Here is a 13,695-nt window from a genome sequence, read left to right on the forward strand (position 1 = left end):
AGTTCAGGAGGCCAGCTGGATAATCCATCTCTGGCTGAGTCCTGGCTGCTATTTGGTACTACCCAGTGGCACTTGTCTGCCTCAGGACAAATATGTTTGGGGTTGATTCTAGGTTCTGTAATCTGGCTGGGATTTGCAAGAACCTCACTTCAAATTATCCCCTGCTTCGTATGCCTATTACAGAAACTCTGGGTCAGCCAAGTATGGGCTGTAGGGACCCAGCTCCTCTTTCTCTGTCATGGAATTGTCTCATGTTTCTCTATTTCTCTCCACTTTCTCCCCTCCATGTCCACTTTCTCTGCACTCCTAGAAAAGTTTTAAGAACATGGACCTGGCAGAGGATGGACACCAATCACCAATCATGTTATATCAGAATCTGTGTTACTGTGGTTTTACAGGGCTTTGCATATAAGAATTGGAAAGGAGGAAGAGAAGCGATCTACATCTGAGGTTAATAAGACAACCCAGGAAAACTTACTGAAATAACCATTAGGAATTCAGTGAATCAAATGATGTAAAATTAATTCATACAGAAACCTCTGTTATAAACAAAAGCCAATTGGGGGATATATTTGAAGAGCAGATCACATTTATAATAGCAAACACACACACCAATAACCTTTAAAAATTACTGCAAATACTACCAAATATACCCCCTCCTGACAACTTGAGTGGCCACTGCCTCCATGACAGGTACAGCTTTAGCTCTGCTCTCGTCTTCCCACCTGCTAGATAAAAATCATAAATCTATCTGATCACACCTGTCGCCTGGATAAAATTCACTAAGATACTCAAGTCTTTGAACCCATCTCAATATCATCTGACACAAGTGCAATCCTATAAAAAGCCCAGCCTAACACCTACTTCCACATTCCTACATCTCCGCACCGTGTGCAGTTTTCCCTGCAGCAAAGAGCAGCAATAACTCCATCTTTGTTTGACTAGCAGAGGTGCTTCTGTTGGCCTTTGACGGACAGACATCAACCGAGGTCTGTGCTGAAACTCCAGGCCAGGAAGAATCCCATTTTCACACCCTGTTACACAGCACTGACTGTGCCAGTGAGCGCTCCTGAATTTATTTTAAGAATACCTGGAACATTCACAAAAATTGCACATAGACGAATCCATGCTAAAATCTCAGAGTTTCAAAGAATTGGTATTATATAGCCAGGTATCTCTGAACATAGCAGTATCAAATTAGAAACAGAATAAAAATGTAACCAACAGCCCTATGTGTATGAAGAATTTTAAAGATTAGAAATCAGTTATCAATACAAATATAAGTTAGAAGATATTTAGAAACAGCATAAAATACTTATCAAATAGTACCACTATTTTTTAAAAAATTTTGTCATTTTTTTTTTTAAGATTTTATTTATTTGAAAGAAAGAGACATAGTGAGAGAGAGCACGAGCTGGGGAGTGGGAGTGGGAGAGGGAGAAGCAGGCTCCCTGCTGAGCAGGGAGCCCGACCCCGGGGGCTTGATCCCAGGACCCTGGGATCATGACCTGAGCCGAAGGTAGACGCTTAACCGACGGAGTCCCCCAGATGCCCCCGTACCACTACTTTTGAAATGATGACTGTTAAAACTTATGGAAAGCAACTCAAGTTTTAATGATGAACTTACAAATTTGTTTCCTTTGAAGTTAAGTATACTGCAGATGTCAGCTCTCACATATTCTATCCAACTTGGTCTGGAAGTCCTCGTTCTGGCCAGGACAAATGGGAAGTTGTTGCTTATAGACCATTTCATAAAAAATCCAAGAGGAAGAGGAGGGAAAGATGGCGGAGGAGTAGGGGACCCTATTCCAACTGGTCCCTGGAATTGAGCTGGATATCTACCAGACCACTCTGAGCACCCACGAAATCAGCCTGAGATGTAAGAAGATCTGGATCTCTACAAACAGAATATCGCAGGTGGTTGGTTTTGAGGTACGAAGCGGGGAGCCGTGATTCCGCGGGCAGATATCGGAGGATAAACGGCAGCGGGAGGGCGCCTGGCCGTGGGGATCCTACACCGCCGGTGAGTGACAGCCTCGCGCGCTGCGGACGGGGCACAGACTCGCAGACTGGTAGCTGCGGGGAAAGGACTTTAGGGCAGCCCCCGGGGTGGAAACCCGAGCGGCAGGGTCGCGCCTGCGAACTGGGAGCGGCTGGCAGTTTTAGAAGCACAAAGGGCAGAGACGTGCCCGGACCTGGAGGCAGGACTGGGGGCGCTGCGGAGGGGCGCACAACCCAGGACGCTGCAGTTTATAGCAGCACGGACAGAAACGGAGACGGTGTGGCCTGGAGAGCTCACTGAAGAACAGACTGTGGTCTCTCTGCTCTGAGGCAGAGGGCTGGAAACAGTCTCTTCTGCTCTGACTCGCGGAAGAGACGCGGAAAGCCACCAGGGAAAGCCACCAGAGAACAAAAGCCCCCAAAGACTGATTCCTGCTGAGCCCATCCCCCGCCACAGGGGCACAGGGCAACTCCGCTGGAACAGGGTTGCCTGAGTAACAGCGCGACAGGCCCCTCCCCCAGAAGACAGGCTGGGAAAACAAGAGGACAGCAACCCTAAGGTCCCAAGAAAACAGGTGCGTCTTGCTTGGGTTCTGGTCAATAATTTGGACTCTATACATTCCCTTAAACACCCATCAACAGAATGACTAGGAGGAGGAGCCCCCAAAATAGAAAAGACTCAGAGATTATGACTTATGCCGCAGATTTACAAATGGATGCAGATATAACCAAGATGTTGGAGATGGAATTCAGGCTAGCAATTGTGAAGACAATGGCTAGAATGGAGAAATCAATTAATGGCAACATAGAGTCTCTAAGGGCAGAAATGAAAGCTGAATTGGCAGAACTTAAAAATGCTATCAATGAGATCCAATCCAATCTAGATAATCTAACAGCTAGGGTAACTGAGGCAGAAGAGCGAATAAGCGACCTGGAAGACAATATAATAGATAAAAAGGGAAAAGAGGAGGCCAGGGAAAAACAACTCAGAATCCATGAAAATAGAATCAGAGAAATAAGTGTCACCATGAAGCGTTCCAATGTCAGAATAATTGGAACCCCGGAGGGAGTGGAGAGAGAGGACTAGAAGATGTATTTGAGCATATCATAGCTGAGAACTTCCCTAATCTGGGGAATGAAACAAACATTCGCATTCCAGAGGCAGAGAGGACCCCTCCCAAGATCAAAGAAAACAGGCCAACACCCCGGCATGTAATAGTAAAACTCGCAAATCTTAGAACCAAGGAAACCATCTTAAGGGCAGTTAGGGGGAAGAGATTCCTTACGTACAGAGGGAGGAACATCAGAATAACGTCAGACCTAACCACAGAGACCTGGCAAGCCAGAAAGGCCTGGCAAGACATATTCAGGGTACTAAATGAGAAGAACATGCAGCCAAGAATACTTTATCTGGCAAGGCTTTCATTTAGAATGGATGGAGAGATGCAGAGCTTCCACGACCGGCAGAAACTGAAAGAATATATGACCACTAAGCTGGCCCTGCAAGAAATATTAAGGGGGCTTCTATAAAAGGAGAAAGACCCCAAGAGTGATATACAACAGAAATTTACAGGGACAATCTATAAAAACAACGTCTTCATGGGCAACATGATGACAATTAATTCATATCTTTCAATAATCACTCTCAACGTGAGTGGCCTAAACACTCCCATAAAACAGCACAGGGTTGCAGATTGGATAAAAACACAGGACCTATCCATATGCTGCCTACAAGAGACTCATTTTGAACCTAAAGATACATCCAGACTGAAAGTGAAGGAATGGAGATCCATCTTCCATGCCAGTGGACCTCAAAAGAAAGCTGGAGTAGCAATTCTTATATCAGACAAATTAGATTTTAAACTAAAGTCTGTAATTAGAGACACAGAAGGACACTATATCATTCTTAAAGGGTCTATCCAACAAGAAGATCTAACAATTGTAAATATCTATGCCCCCAACATGGGAGCAGCCATCTACATAAGCCAACTGTTAACCAAAATAAAGAGTCATATTGATAACAATACGTTAATTGTAGGAGACCTCAATACTCCACTCTCAGCAATGGACAGATCATCTAAGCAGAAAATCAACAAGGAAACAAGAGCTTTGAATGATACATTGGACCAGATGGACCTCATAGATATTTACAGAACATTCCACCCTAAAACAACAGAATACTCATTCTTCTCGAGCGCACATGGAACTTTCTCCAGAATAGACCACATACTGGGCCACAAATCAGGTCTCAACCGATACCAAAAGATTGAGATTATTCCCTGCATATTCTCAGACCACAATGCTTTAAAACTGGAACTCAATCACAAGAAAAAATTTGGCAGAAATTCAAACACTTGGAAGCTAAAGACCACTCTGCTCAAGAATGTTTGGGTCAACCAGGAAATCAAAGAAGAACTTAAACAATTCACGGAAATCAATGAGAACGAAAACACATTGGTCCAAAACCTATGGGATACTGCAAAGGCGGTCCTAAGGGGGAAATACATAGCCAGCCAAGCCTCACTCAAAAAAATAGAAAAATCCCGAATTCACCAACTAACTCTACACCTTAAAGAACTAGAGAAAAAGCAACAAACGATGCCTAAGCCACGCATTAGAAGAGAAATAATTAAAATTAGAGCAGAAATCAATGAATTAGAAACCAGAAACACAGTAGATCAGATCAACAAAACTAGAAGTTGGTTCTTTGAAAGAAGTAATAAGATCGATAAACCACTGGCCAGACTTATCCAAAAGAAAAGAGAAAGGACCCAAATTAATAAAATTATGAATGAAAGGAGAGAGATCACGACTAACACCAAGGAAATAGAAACAATTATTAGAAATTATTATCAACAACTATATGCCAATAAACGGAGCAATCTGGATGAAATGGAGGCCTTCCTGGAAACCTATAGGCTGCCAAGATTGAAACAGGAAGAAACTGACAACCCAAATAGGCCAATAACCAGTAACGAGATTGAAGCAGTGATCCAAAACCTCCCAAAAAACAAGAGTCCAGGGCCTGATGGATTCCCTGGGGAATTCTACCAAACATTCAAAGAAGAAATAATACCTATTCTACTGAAGCTGTTTCAAAAACTAGAAACAGAAGGAAAACTTCCAAACTCATTCTATGAGGCCAGCATTACCTTAATCCCCAAACCAGGCAAAGACCCCATCAAAAAGGAGAATTTCAGACCAATATCCCTGATGAATATGGATTCCAAAATCCTCAACAAAATCCTAGCTAATAGGATCCACAATACATTAAAAGGATCATCCACCACGACCAAGTGGGATTTATCCCAGGGATGCAAGGGTGGTTCAACATTCGCAAATCAATCAATGTGATAGAACACATTAATAAGAGGAGGGAGAAGAACCATATGGTCCTCTCAATTGATGCAGAAAAAGCATTTGACAAAGTACAACATCCTTTCCTGATTAAAACTCTTCAGAGTATAGGGATAGAGGGAACATTCCTCAAGTTCATAAAATCCATCTATGAAAAACCCACAGTGAATATCATCCTCAATGGGGAAAAGCTGAGAGCTTTTCCCTTAAGATCAGGAACACGTCAAGGATGCCCACTCTTGCCACAATTGTTCAACATAGTACTAGAAGTCCTAGCAACAGCGATCAGACAACAAAAAGAAATAAAAGGTATTCAAATTGGCAAAGAAGAAGTCAAACTCTCTCTTTTCGCAGATGACATGATACTTTATGTGGAAAACCCAAAAGACTCCACCCCCAAATTACTAGAACTCATACAGCAATCCAGTAATGTGGCAGGATACAAAATCAATGCACAGAAATCCGGTTGCTTTCTTATACACTAACAATGCAACTGTAGAAAGAGAAATTAGAGAAACGATTCCATTTACAATAGCATCAAAAACCATAAGATACCTTGGAATAAACCTAACCAAAGAGGTAAAGGATCTATACTCTAGGAACTACAAAACACTCATGAAAGAAATTGAAGACACAAAAAGATGGAAAAAGATTCCATGCTCATGGAGCGGAAGAATAAACATTGTTAAAATGTCTATGCTACCCAGAGCAATCTATACCTTCAATGCCATCCCGATCAAAATTCCAATGACATTTTTCAAAGTGCTGGAACAGACAATCCTAAAATTTGTATGGAATCAGAAAAGACCCCGAATCGCCAAGGAAATGTTGAAAAAGAAAAACAAAGCTGGGGGCATCATGTTGCCCGATTTCAAGCTATATTACAAAGCTGTGATCACCAAGACAGCATGGTACTGGCACAAAAACAGACATATAGACCAATGGAACAGAATAGAGAACCCAGATATGGACCCTCAACTCTATGGTCAACTAATCTTTGACAAAGCAGGAAAACACATGCAATGGAAAAAAGACAGTCTCTTCAATAAATGGTGCTGGGAAAACTGGACAGCCACATGCAGAAGAATGAAACTCGACCATTCTCTAACACCATTCACAAAGATAAACTCAAAGTGGATGAAAGACCTCAACGTGAGACAGGAATCCATCCAAATCCTAGAGGAGAACATAGGCAGTAACCTCTTTGACATCGGCCACAGCAACTTCTTTCAAGCTACATCTCCAAAAGCTAGTGAAACAAAAGCAAAAATGAACTTTTGGGACTTCATCAAGATAAAAAGCTTCTGCACAGCAAAGGAAACAGTCAACAAAACAAAGAGGCAACCCACAGAATGGGAGAAGATATTTGCAAATGACACCACAGATAAAGGGCTGGTATCCAAGATCTATAAAGAACTTCTCAAACTCAACACCCAAAAAACAATCAAGTCAAAAAGTGGGCAGAAGATATGAAAAGACACTTCTCTGAAGAAGACATACAAATGGCTAACAGACACATGAAAAAATGTTCATCATCATTAGCCATCAGGGAAATTCAAATCAAAACCACATTGAGATACCACCTTACACCAGTGAGAATGGCCAAAATGGACAGGGAAAGAAACAACAACTGTTGGAGAGGTTGTGGAGAAAGGGGAACCCTCTTACACTGTTGGTGGGAATGCAAGTTGGTACAGCCACTTTGGAAAACAGTGTGGAGGTTCCTCAAAAATTTAAAAATAGAGCTACCCTATGACCCAGCAATTGCACTCCTGGGTATTTACCCCAAAGACACAGATGTAGTGAAAAGAAGTGCCATATGCACCCCAATGTTCATAGCAGCAATGTCCGCAATAGCCAAACTGTGGAAAGAGCCGAGATGCCCTTCAACAGATGAATGGATGAAGAAGATGTGGTCCATATATACAATGGAATATTATTCAGCCATCAGAAAGGATGAATACCCAACTTTTACATCGACATGGATGGGACTGGAGGAGATTATGCTAAGTGAAATAAGTCAAGCAGAGAAAGTCAATTATCATATGGTTTCACTTATTTGTGGAACATAAGGAATAGCATGGAGGACATTAGAAGGAAGGGAAAAATAAGGGGGGGGGGAATTGGAGGGAGAGATGAACCATGAGGGACTATGGACTCTGAGAAACAAACAGGGTTTTAGAGGGGAGGGGGGAGGGGGGATTGGTTAGCCTGGTGATGGGTATTAAGGAGGGCACGTAGTGCATGGAGCACTGGGTGTTATACGAAAACAATGGATCGTGGATCACCACATCAAAAACTAATGATGTATTGTATGGTGACTAACATAACACAATAAAATTTAAAAAAAAGTCCAAGAGGAAATATAAACTATTAGAAGCTGTTGCCATTAAAGAGGACCAGAGAGAGTTTGGTTTGGTTTGGTTTTGAACAGAATCTTTCCTGTTAGTGATTATTGACTCCAACCAAATGGTGAAAGAAATCACATGCATTCTGGATGTTGGATACAGGATTCCACCAATCCATGTCAGCCGAGAAAAACTGCGATGTTGGGAAGCTATGGATTTAGGGGCCTCTGTTGACCTAATGGAGAACACTGGAAAGAAAAGATGCGTTCAGCAATTCCTTCTGTGCCTCAGGAAGAATCATCCTGAGAGCACATAGTCCTTATTCCTTATCCCAGCCTCAAATATCTGTGTGAGAGCCAAGAGAGCGCTAACTAGAATTCGGTAGTCGTGCCTCTCTTGACTGGCAGATCAAATTCCTCAGAGCAGACCGTGTGGATGATCAGTTCATTGCCTCTTACCTCCGAAATCATCCCTTCTACCTGCTCTGTAACAGTGGATATGGGACCTTTAAATATGTTTGCTTTGCCGGATGGCACTATGTTAAGCTTAATCAGTAGAGGGTGCTGGAGAGATCTTGTAGGAGTAAGAGGTTTTCCTTCCTGGTTCCAGGGACTCCTGGCCAGGCTCCCCCTGCAGTTTACACTGATGTATACTGTAGCTTCCCATGCCAGGCTCCCAAGGGCAGACAGCTTCTGCAGCACCCAGCATCTGCAGTGTGTGGCAGTCAGCGGCCGCAACAATGGCAGGCAGTCCCTATGCCCGGGGGGTGGGGGTTGTAGCAGAATGTATTCGAGGGCCCCGGTGAGATGCTGTTCTGAACAACTTTCCCCAGTGCCCTAGAGTGCCTCAGTGAGACACCTTCCTGTGAACAGCCTCCCCAGTACCTTAGAGGTTGGATTTATGGCAAGATCCACCAGAGTGCTACCTCACTGACTTCTCTGCCATTCAGTATCCAAGGCTGTGGCACCTCACAAGGTCTGATCTCAGCCCTAGGAGGAGGCTAGCTCTTCCTGGATGGCCAGTCTCACCCCTCAGGTTGGTAGGTCTACTATACTATATAATATATTGTATTTTCTTTTATATTATATTATACCATATCTTATTATATCATTGCATATTTGCTGTATTAAGTGTTCTATCCACAATTCCAATATTCTTTAGAGTTATCTTTACAGTTTACCAGCAAATCTCTTATTCCTCCAATTACATGTTCAAATTAATAATTCTCTATATTACCTTTCCCTCTTCCACTGTGATAGGGATTCTTTCTCCTGACTGAACCCAGACTGATACAGAAGGTAACTTTGGCAGAGAAATAAACATTGCTGTGTGTTGTGCTTAGTTTTATCTTAATATCAACAAGTCAGAAGCTTTTCATCTATAAAATTTTCTTTCTTTTTTTTTTTAAAGATTTTATTTATTTATTTGAGAGAGAGAATGAGAAAGAGAGAGCACGAGAGGGGGGAGGGTCAGAGGGAGAAAGACTCCCCGCTGAGCAGGGAGCCCGATGCGGGACTCGATCCCGGGACTCCAGGATCATGACCTGAGCCGAAGGCAGTCGCTTAACCAGCTGAGCCACCCAGGCGCCCTATAAAATTTTCTTTTAATAATTCTTTTCCAAAAGGGACATAATGAATGAATGATGGCCCTCTCAAAAACTTGGAGCTATTCTTTAAAAAAAAAAAAAAAATGGGAAGGGACAAATTTTACGATGTAAGTTAAAAAAATAGTCATATTTAATCTACTGGCACTATCCCTTCAACAATATCGTTATGTCTCCAAGCTAATCTGTCAACCTAAAGATTAATGAAAGCATATTTGTCTCATCTCAGAAAATAGACACAAATTTTTAGGTTATTAAAACATTTTTTTTTCACTGTGAATATAACATACATAGAAATGAGCATAAATTTTTAGGAATGGTTTAACAAATATGCACAGCAAACCCCAGTGGTCAAGACATACACTAGCAACACCCCTAGAACTCTAGAAGCTACATGAACCATACCCTGCCCCTCCCTCATCCACTCCTGATTACAGCCCCTTCTGCTCACCCTAGAAGTAGGGTGACAACTCATCCTCACCGTTCGGGTAATTATTTCCTTGACTTATTTTACCAACAATGCATGTATCCCTAAAAGTAAAGTTTAATTTTGTCTGATTTTGATCTTTACGTTTATTTGTTTTTCTTTGTAATATTCATCCATGTCGTGCATATAAATAACTCCCAGGTGTCATCTCATTGCTGCAGTCACTGTTGATGGAAATCTGAATTGTTTCCAATTTGGAGAACATTGCTGCTTCCATGTATCCTGGTAAATTTATGCACACATTTCTGTAGGGTATATATCTAGGAATGGAACTGCTGGATCATATGGTCTGCCTATTTTCAGCTATATGAGCTACTGCTAAACAGCTTTCTAACGCGGTTTGGCCTACTAAATTACCTCCAGAAAGGTGTAAGAGTTGTTATCATTCTACACCCTCATCAAAATATGCTATTGTCAGTCGTTTTAAAAATCATTTTAGGGCGCCTGGGTGGCTCAGTTGGTTAAGCGACTGCCTTCGGCTCAGGTCATGATCCCGGAGTCCCGGGATCGAGTCCCACATCGGGCTCCCTGCTCGGCGGGGAGTCTGCTTCTCCCTCTAACCCTACCCCCTCTTGTGCTCTCTTTCTCACTCTCTCTCTCTCTCTCTCTCTCTCTCTCTCTCTCTCAAATAAATAAATAAATAAATAAAATCTTTAAAAAAAAAAAAATCATTTTAATCCGTGGTCCTTTGCGGTCTCCTCCCTCACCCACCACTCAACCTACAAACATAACCACCGATTTGCCTTTCTCGGAGAACCCCTTGGGGTTCTGCTCTCACAAGTTCTTTTCTATTCCTAGATTCTCCCCCCGCTGCACACACGCCCCAAATCCCGCTAGTCCCTGGCACCCAAGGACAAACAGCACAAAGAGCCACCTGACAAAATGAGCTGGAAACTTTCTCCGGCCGGAAGCCAGGCGCTGTCCCGGGCAGGGGATGGGGATTAGACCTTCACTGATATTCTCTGGCTCTACCGCTCCGCTTGGGGGTACGTGATCCCAGTCCCGGCGGAGAGCTGGGAATGGTGTGACGGTGCGGCGCGCGCTGTGCCTAGAAAACATCTGATTCTCACGGATGGAAAACATCAGGTGTGTCCTAGGGAGTACAGAAACAGAAGAAACAGCACGGAATGCAGCGACCCTCGAACAAGATCTCTTTTGTTCCTCCTTTTTCTCTGTTCCTTCTCCTTTCTCCAACCTGCTCTCTTCCCTTCTCCGTCCCTCGTGCCAAAAGCCCCTCTTTCCTGTTTTATTCTCGAGCACCTTTCCCTCGGTTCTCCCTCGTGCGCCCAACGGCACAGCCCAGAAAACGAACTGGATTCGTTCTGGGAATGTCAACTAGACGGAGCCTTGGGAGGCGGGGGGGTTCCTGCATACCCTGCTTTGGGAGCTCCGCACCTGGCCCTCCCGCGCCTCTAGCGGCCGCCCCTGGAACCTGACTCGCCGGGCCGGTTGCTGGGATTGACTCGCTAGGGCCACCGATCTGGGCCATGAGGTCAGTAAAGACCTTACTCCCCAAAGGCCGTTCGCTCCCCGTGCTCGTCCTGGTGGCGCTCCTGGTTCATGCTCTTGGCGAGGATTTAATTTTTCACCCTGAGTGGGGATTTGAGTCGTATGAAATCATCATTCCCAAGAAGCTGAGCTTCCGGGGAGGGCAGCAGGGTGCCGTCCAGCAAGTGTCCTACCTCCTGCAGGTCAAAGGCAAGAAGTATATCCTCCACCTCTGGCCCAAGAGGTTTCTATTGCCCCGAAATCTAAAGGTTTTCTCCTTCACAGAACAGGAGAAACTCCTGGAGGATCACCCTTACATACCCAGGGACTGCAACTACATAGGCTTGGTTGAAGGAACTCAGGATTCAGAAGCTACTTTAAGTACATGCACCGGGAGTCTCCGAGGCATATTGAAAATTGATGAGGAACATTATCAAATCGAGCCCCTCAAGGCCTCTTCCAGCTTTGAACATGTCATGTATCTCCTGAAGAAAGAGGACAGATTTCAGAATCAGACCTGTGGCTTAACTAATGATGAGCTAGAAAAGCAGATGGCTCAGAGTGAGATTATGGCGAGGCTTAGGGACTATCATGGATCCTATAAGCATCAGAAGTACATGGAACTAGCCCTGGTCTTTGATTACAGTCGATTTTTGTTTTCGGATTCCAATATTACTCGAGTCATACAGGATGCCGTTCTTTTGACTGGGGTTATGGACACCTTCTTTAAAGATATCAGTATGAGGCTACAGCTACAAGGTGTTGAAATATGGACAAATAACGACAAATTTAATATTCGCCACACGACCTCACAAGAACTTCTAAACTCATTTTTAAAATATAGTACAACAACCCTTTCTGGTCGGGTTTCTGCAGATTGGGCACATTTGTATATTACAGGTGTTTTCACTCATGCTCTTGGATGGGCGTATATTGGAGGTATATGTAAGGCCAAATATAGTGGATCAATAAGTAGTTTTCCAAATCTAAATATCCTTGAAGCCAGTAGACTGTCTGCTCATGAACTGGGCCATGGTGTGGGAATGAAACATGATACAGAATATTGTCAATGCAGGGGTAAGCGAACTTGTATCATGGGCACTGGGAGTAGTGGGTTTAGTAATTGTAGTTATAGTGAATATCTTAGTCACATAAATTCAGGCGGAGAATGTCTAAATAATATCCCAGGACTGGGTTATGTGGTGGAGAGATGTGGAAACAAAATTGTGGAAGGCAATGAAGAATGTGATTGTGGTTCAAGAGAGGACTGTAAAAAAGACCGTTGTTGCGAACCGGATTGTAAACTCGCGCGAACGGCCAATTGTAGCACTGGGCTTTGCTGTCATAAATGTCGCTTTCGTCCACTTGGGTACATATGTCGAAAGGAAGACAATGAATGTGACCTTGCAGAGTACTGCAATGGAATCTCAAATTTCTGCCCAGATGACACTTTTAAGCATGACGGAACCCTTTGCAAGGGTAACTCCATGTGTTTCAAAAAGAGGTGCCATTCCAGATATACGCAGTGCCAAAACATTTTTGGACCTGATGCCAGGGAGGCTCCTGATCAGTGCTATCGCGTAGTGAATTTAGTGGGTGATCAATATGGGAACTGTGGTATTATAGGAGGCAAAACCTACGTAGCTTGTGCCAGGGAAAACGTAAAGTGTGGCAGGATACAGTGTATAAATGTCAAGAGCATCCCTGACGTGCCAGAGCATTCAATCCTCATCTCTACTCATCTGCGAGAGGAGAATCTCATGTGCTGGGGGATAGGTTACCACACATCCCTGACACCCTCGGGAATACCTGACATGGGTGAAATATATGATGGTACCCCCTGTGGTTTTGAACAGCTGTGTATTAACAGAACTTGTGTGCATACCTCAGTCTTGAAATCTGACTGTTTTCCTAAGAAGTGCAACAACCGAGGCATTTGCAACAATAAGAAAAACTGTCACTGTGGCTATGGCTGGGCCCCTCCGTTCTGCGAGGAGCAAGGGTATGGAGGTAGCATTGACAGTGGGCCCGCGAAAGAGCTGAAAGAGGAGGTGCCCGCCCCGGTGCAGGTGCTGTCCATTATGTTAATGCGCCTTATTTTCCTAATCATCTCAGTGATCGCTGTGTTTTTCAGGAGCTTGATAGAACAGTTTATAAACCCCACGCCGAGAGAAACACCACCAATTAACATTCCAAATAAATAAACCATGGCAAAAAATGTCAAGAACCCAAACAAGTGAGCAGGCGATCCACAGTCATTTAATAACACAGAGCCGTATCTTGAACAAGTTTATCCTTTAGCCCAACGGCACTTTGTTCTTTTTCCGGTTCTTTTTTTTTTTTACTGGAATTTTCCTCCAAGCTTGGGTCGGCAAATAAATGATATTCTTGTTTGGGAAGCTAATCAGTGC

At 43.5% G+C, this 13,695-nt stretch overlaps 1 protein-coding gene across 1 annotated transcript; it reads left to right on the top strand.

The window, feature by feature from the left end:
- The first annotated feature begins 11,283 nt into the window (after window positions 1-11,283).
- On the top strand, window positions 11,284-13,488 carry ADAM30 (ADAM metallopeptidase domain 30). The gene has a single exon (XM_032419254.1). The coding sequence runs from the start codon at window positions 11,284-11,286 to the stop codon at window positions 13,486-13,488; it is 2,205 nt and encodes a 734-aa protein (XP_032275145.1).
- The last annotated feature ends 207 nt before the right edge of the window (window positions 13,489-13,695 follow it).

The sequence above is a fragment of the Phoca vitulina genome, unplaced genomic scaffold (genome assembly GCF_004348235.1).
Source record: "Phoca vitulina isolate PV1807 unplaced genomic scaffold, GSC_HSeal_1.0 scaffold2, whole genome shotgun sequence".
NCBI classification, from domain to species: domain Eukaryota; kingdom Metazoa; phylum Chordata; class Mammalia; order Carnivora; family Phocidae; genus Phoca; species Phoca vitulina.

Excerpts from the sequence above, each read along its gene's own strand:
- ADAM30 (XM_032419254.1), top strand. The coding sequence starts at position 11,284 with ATGAGGTCAGTAAAGACCTTACTCCCCAAAGGCCGTTCGCTCCCCGTG.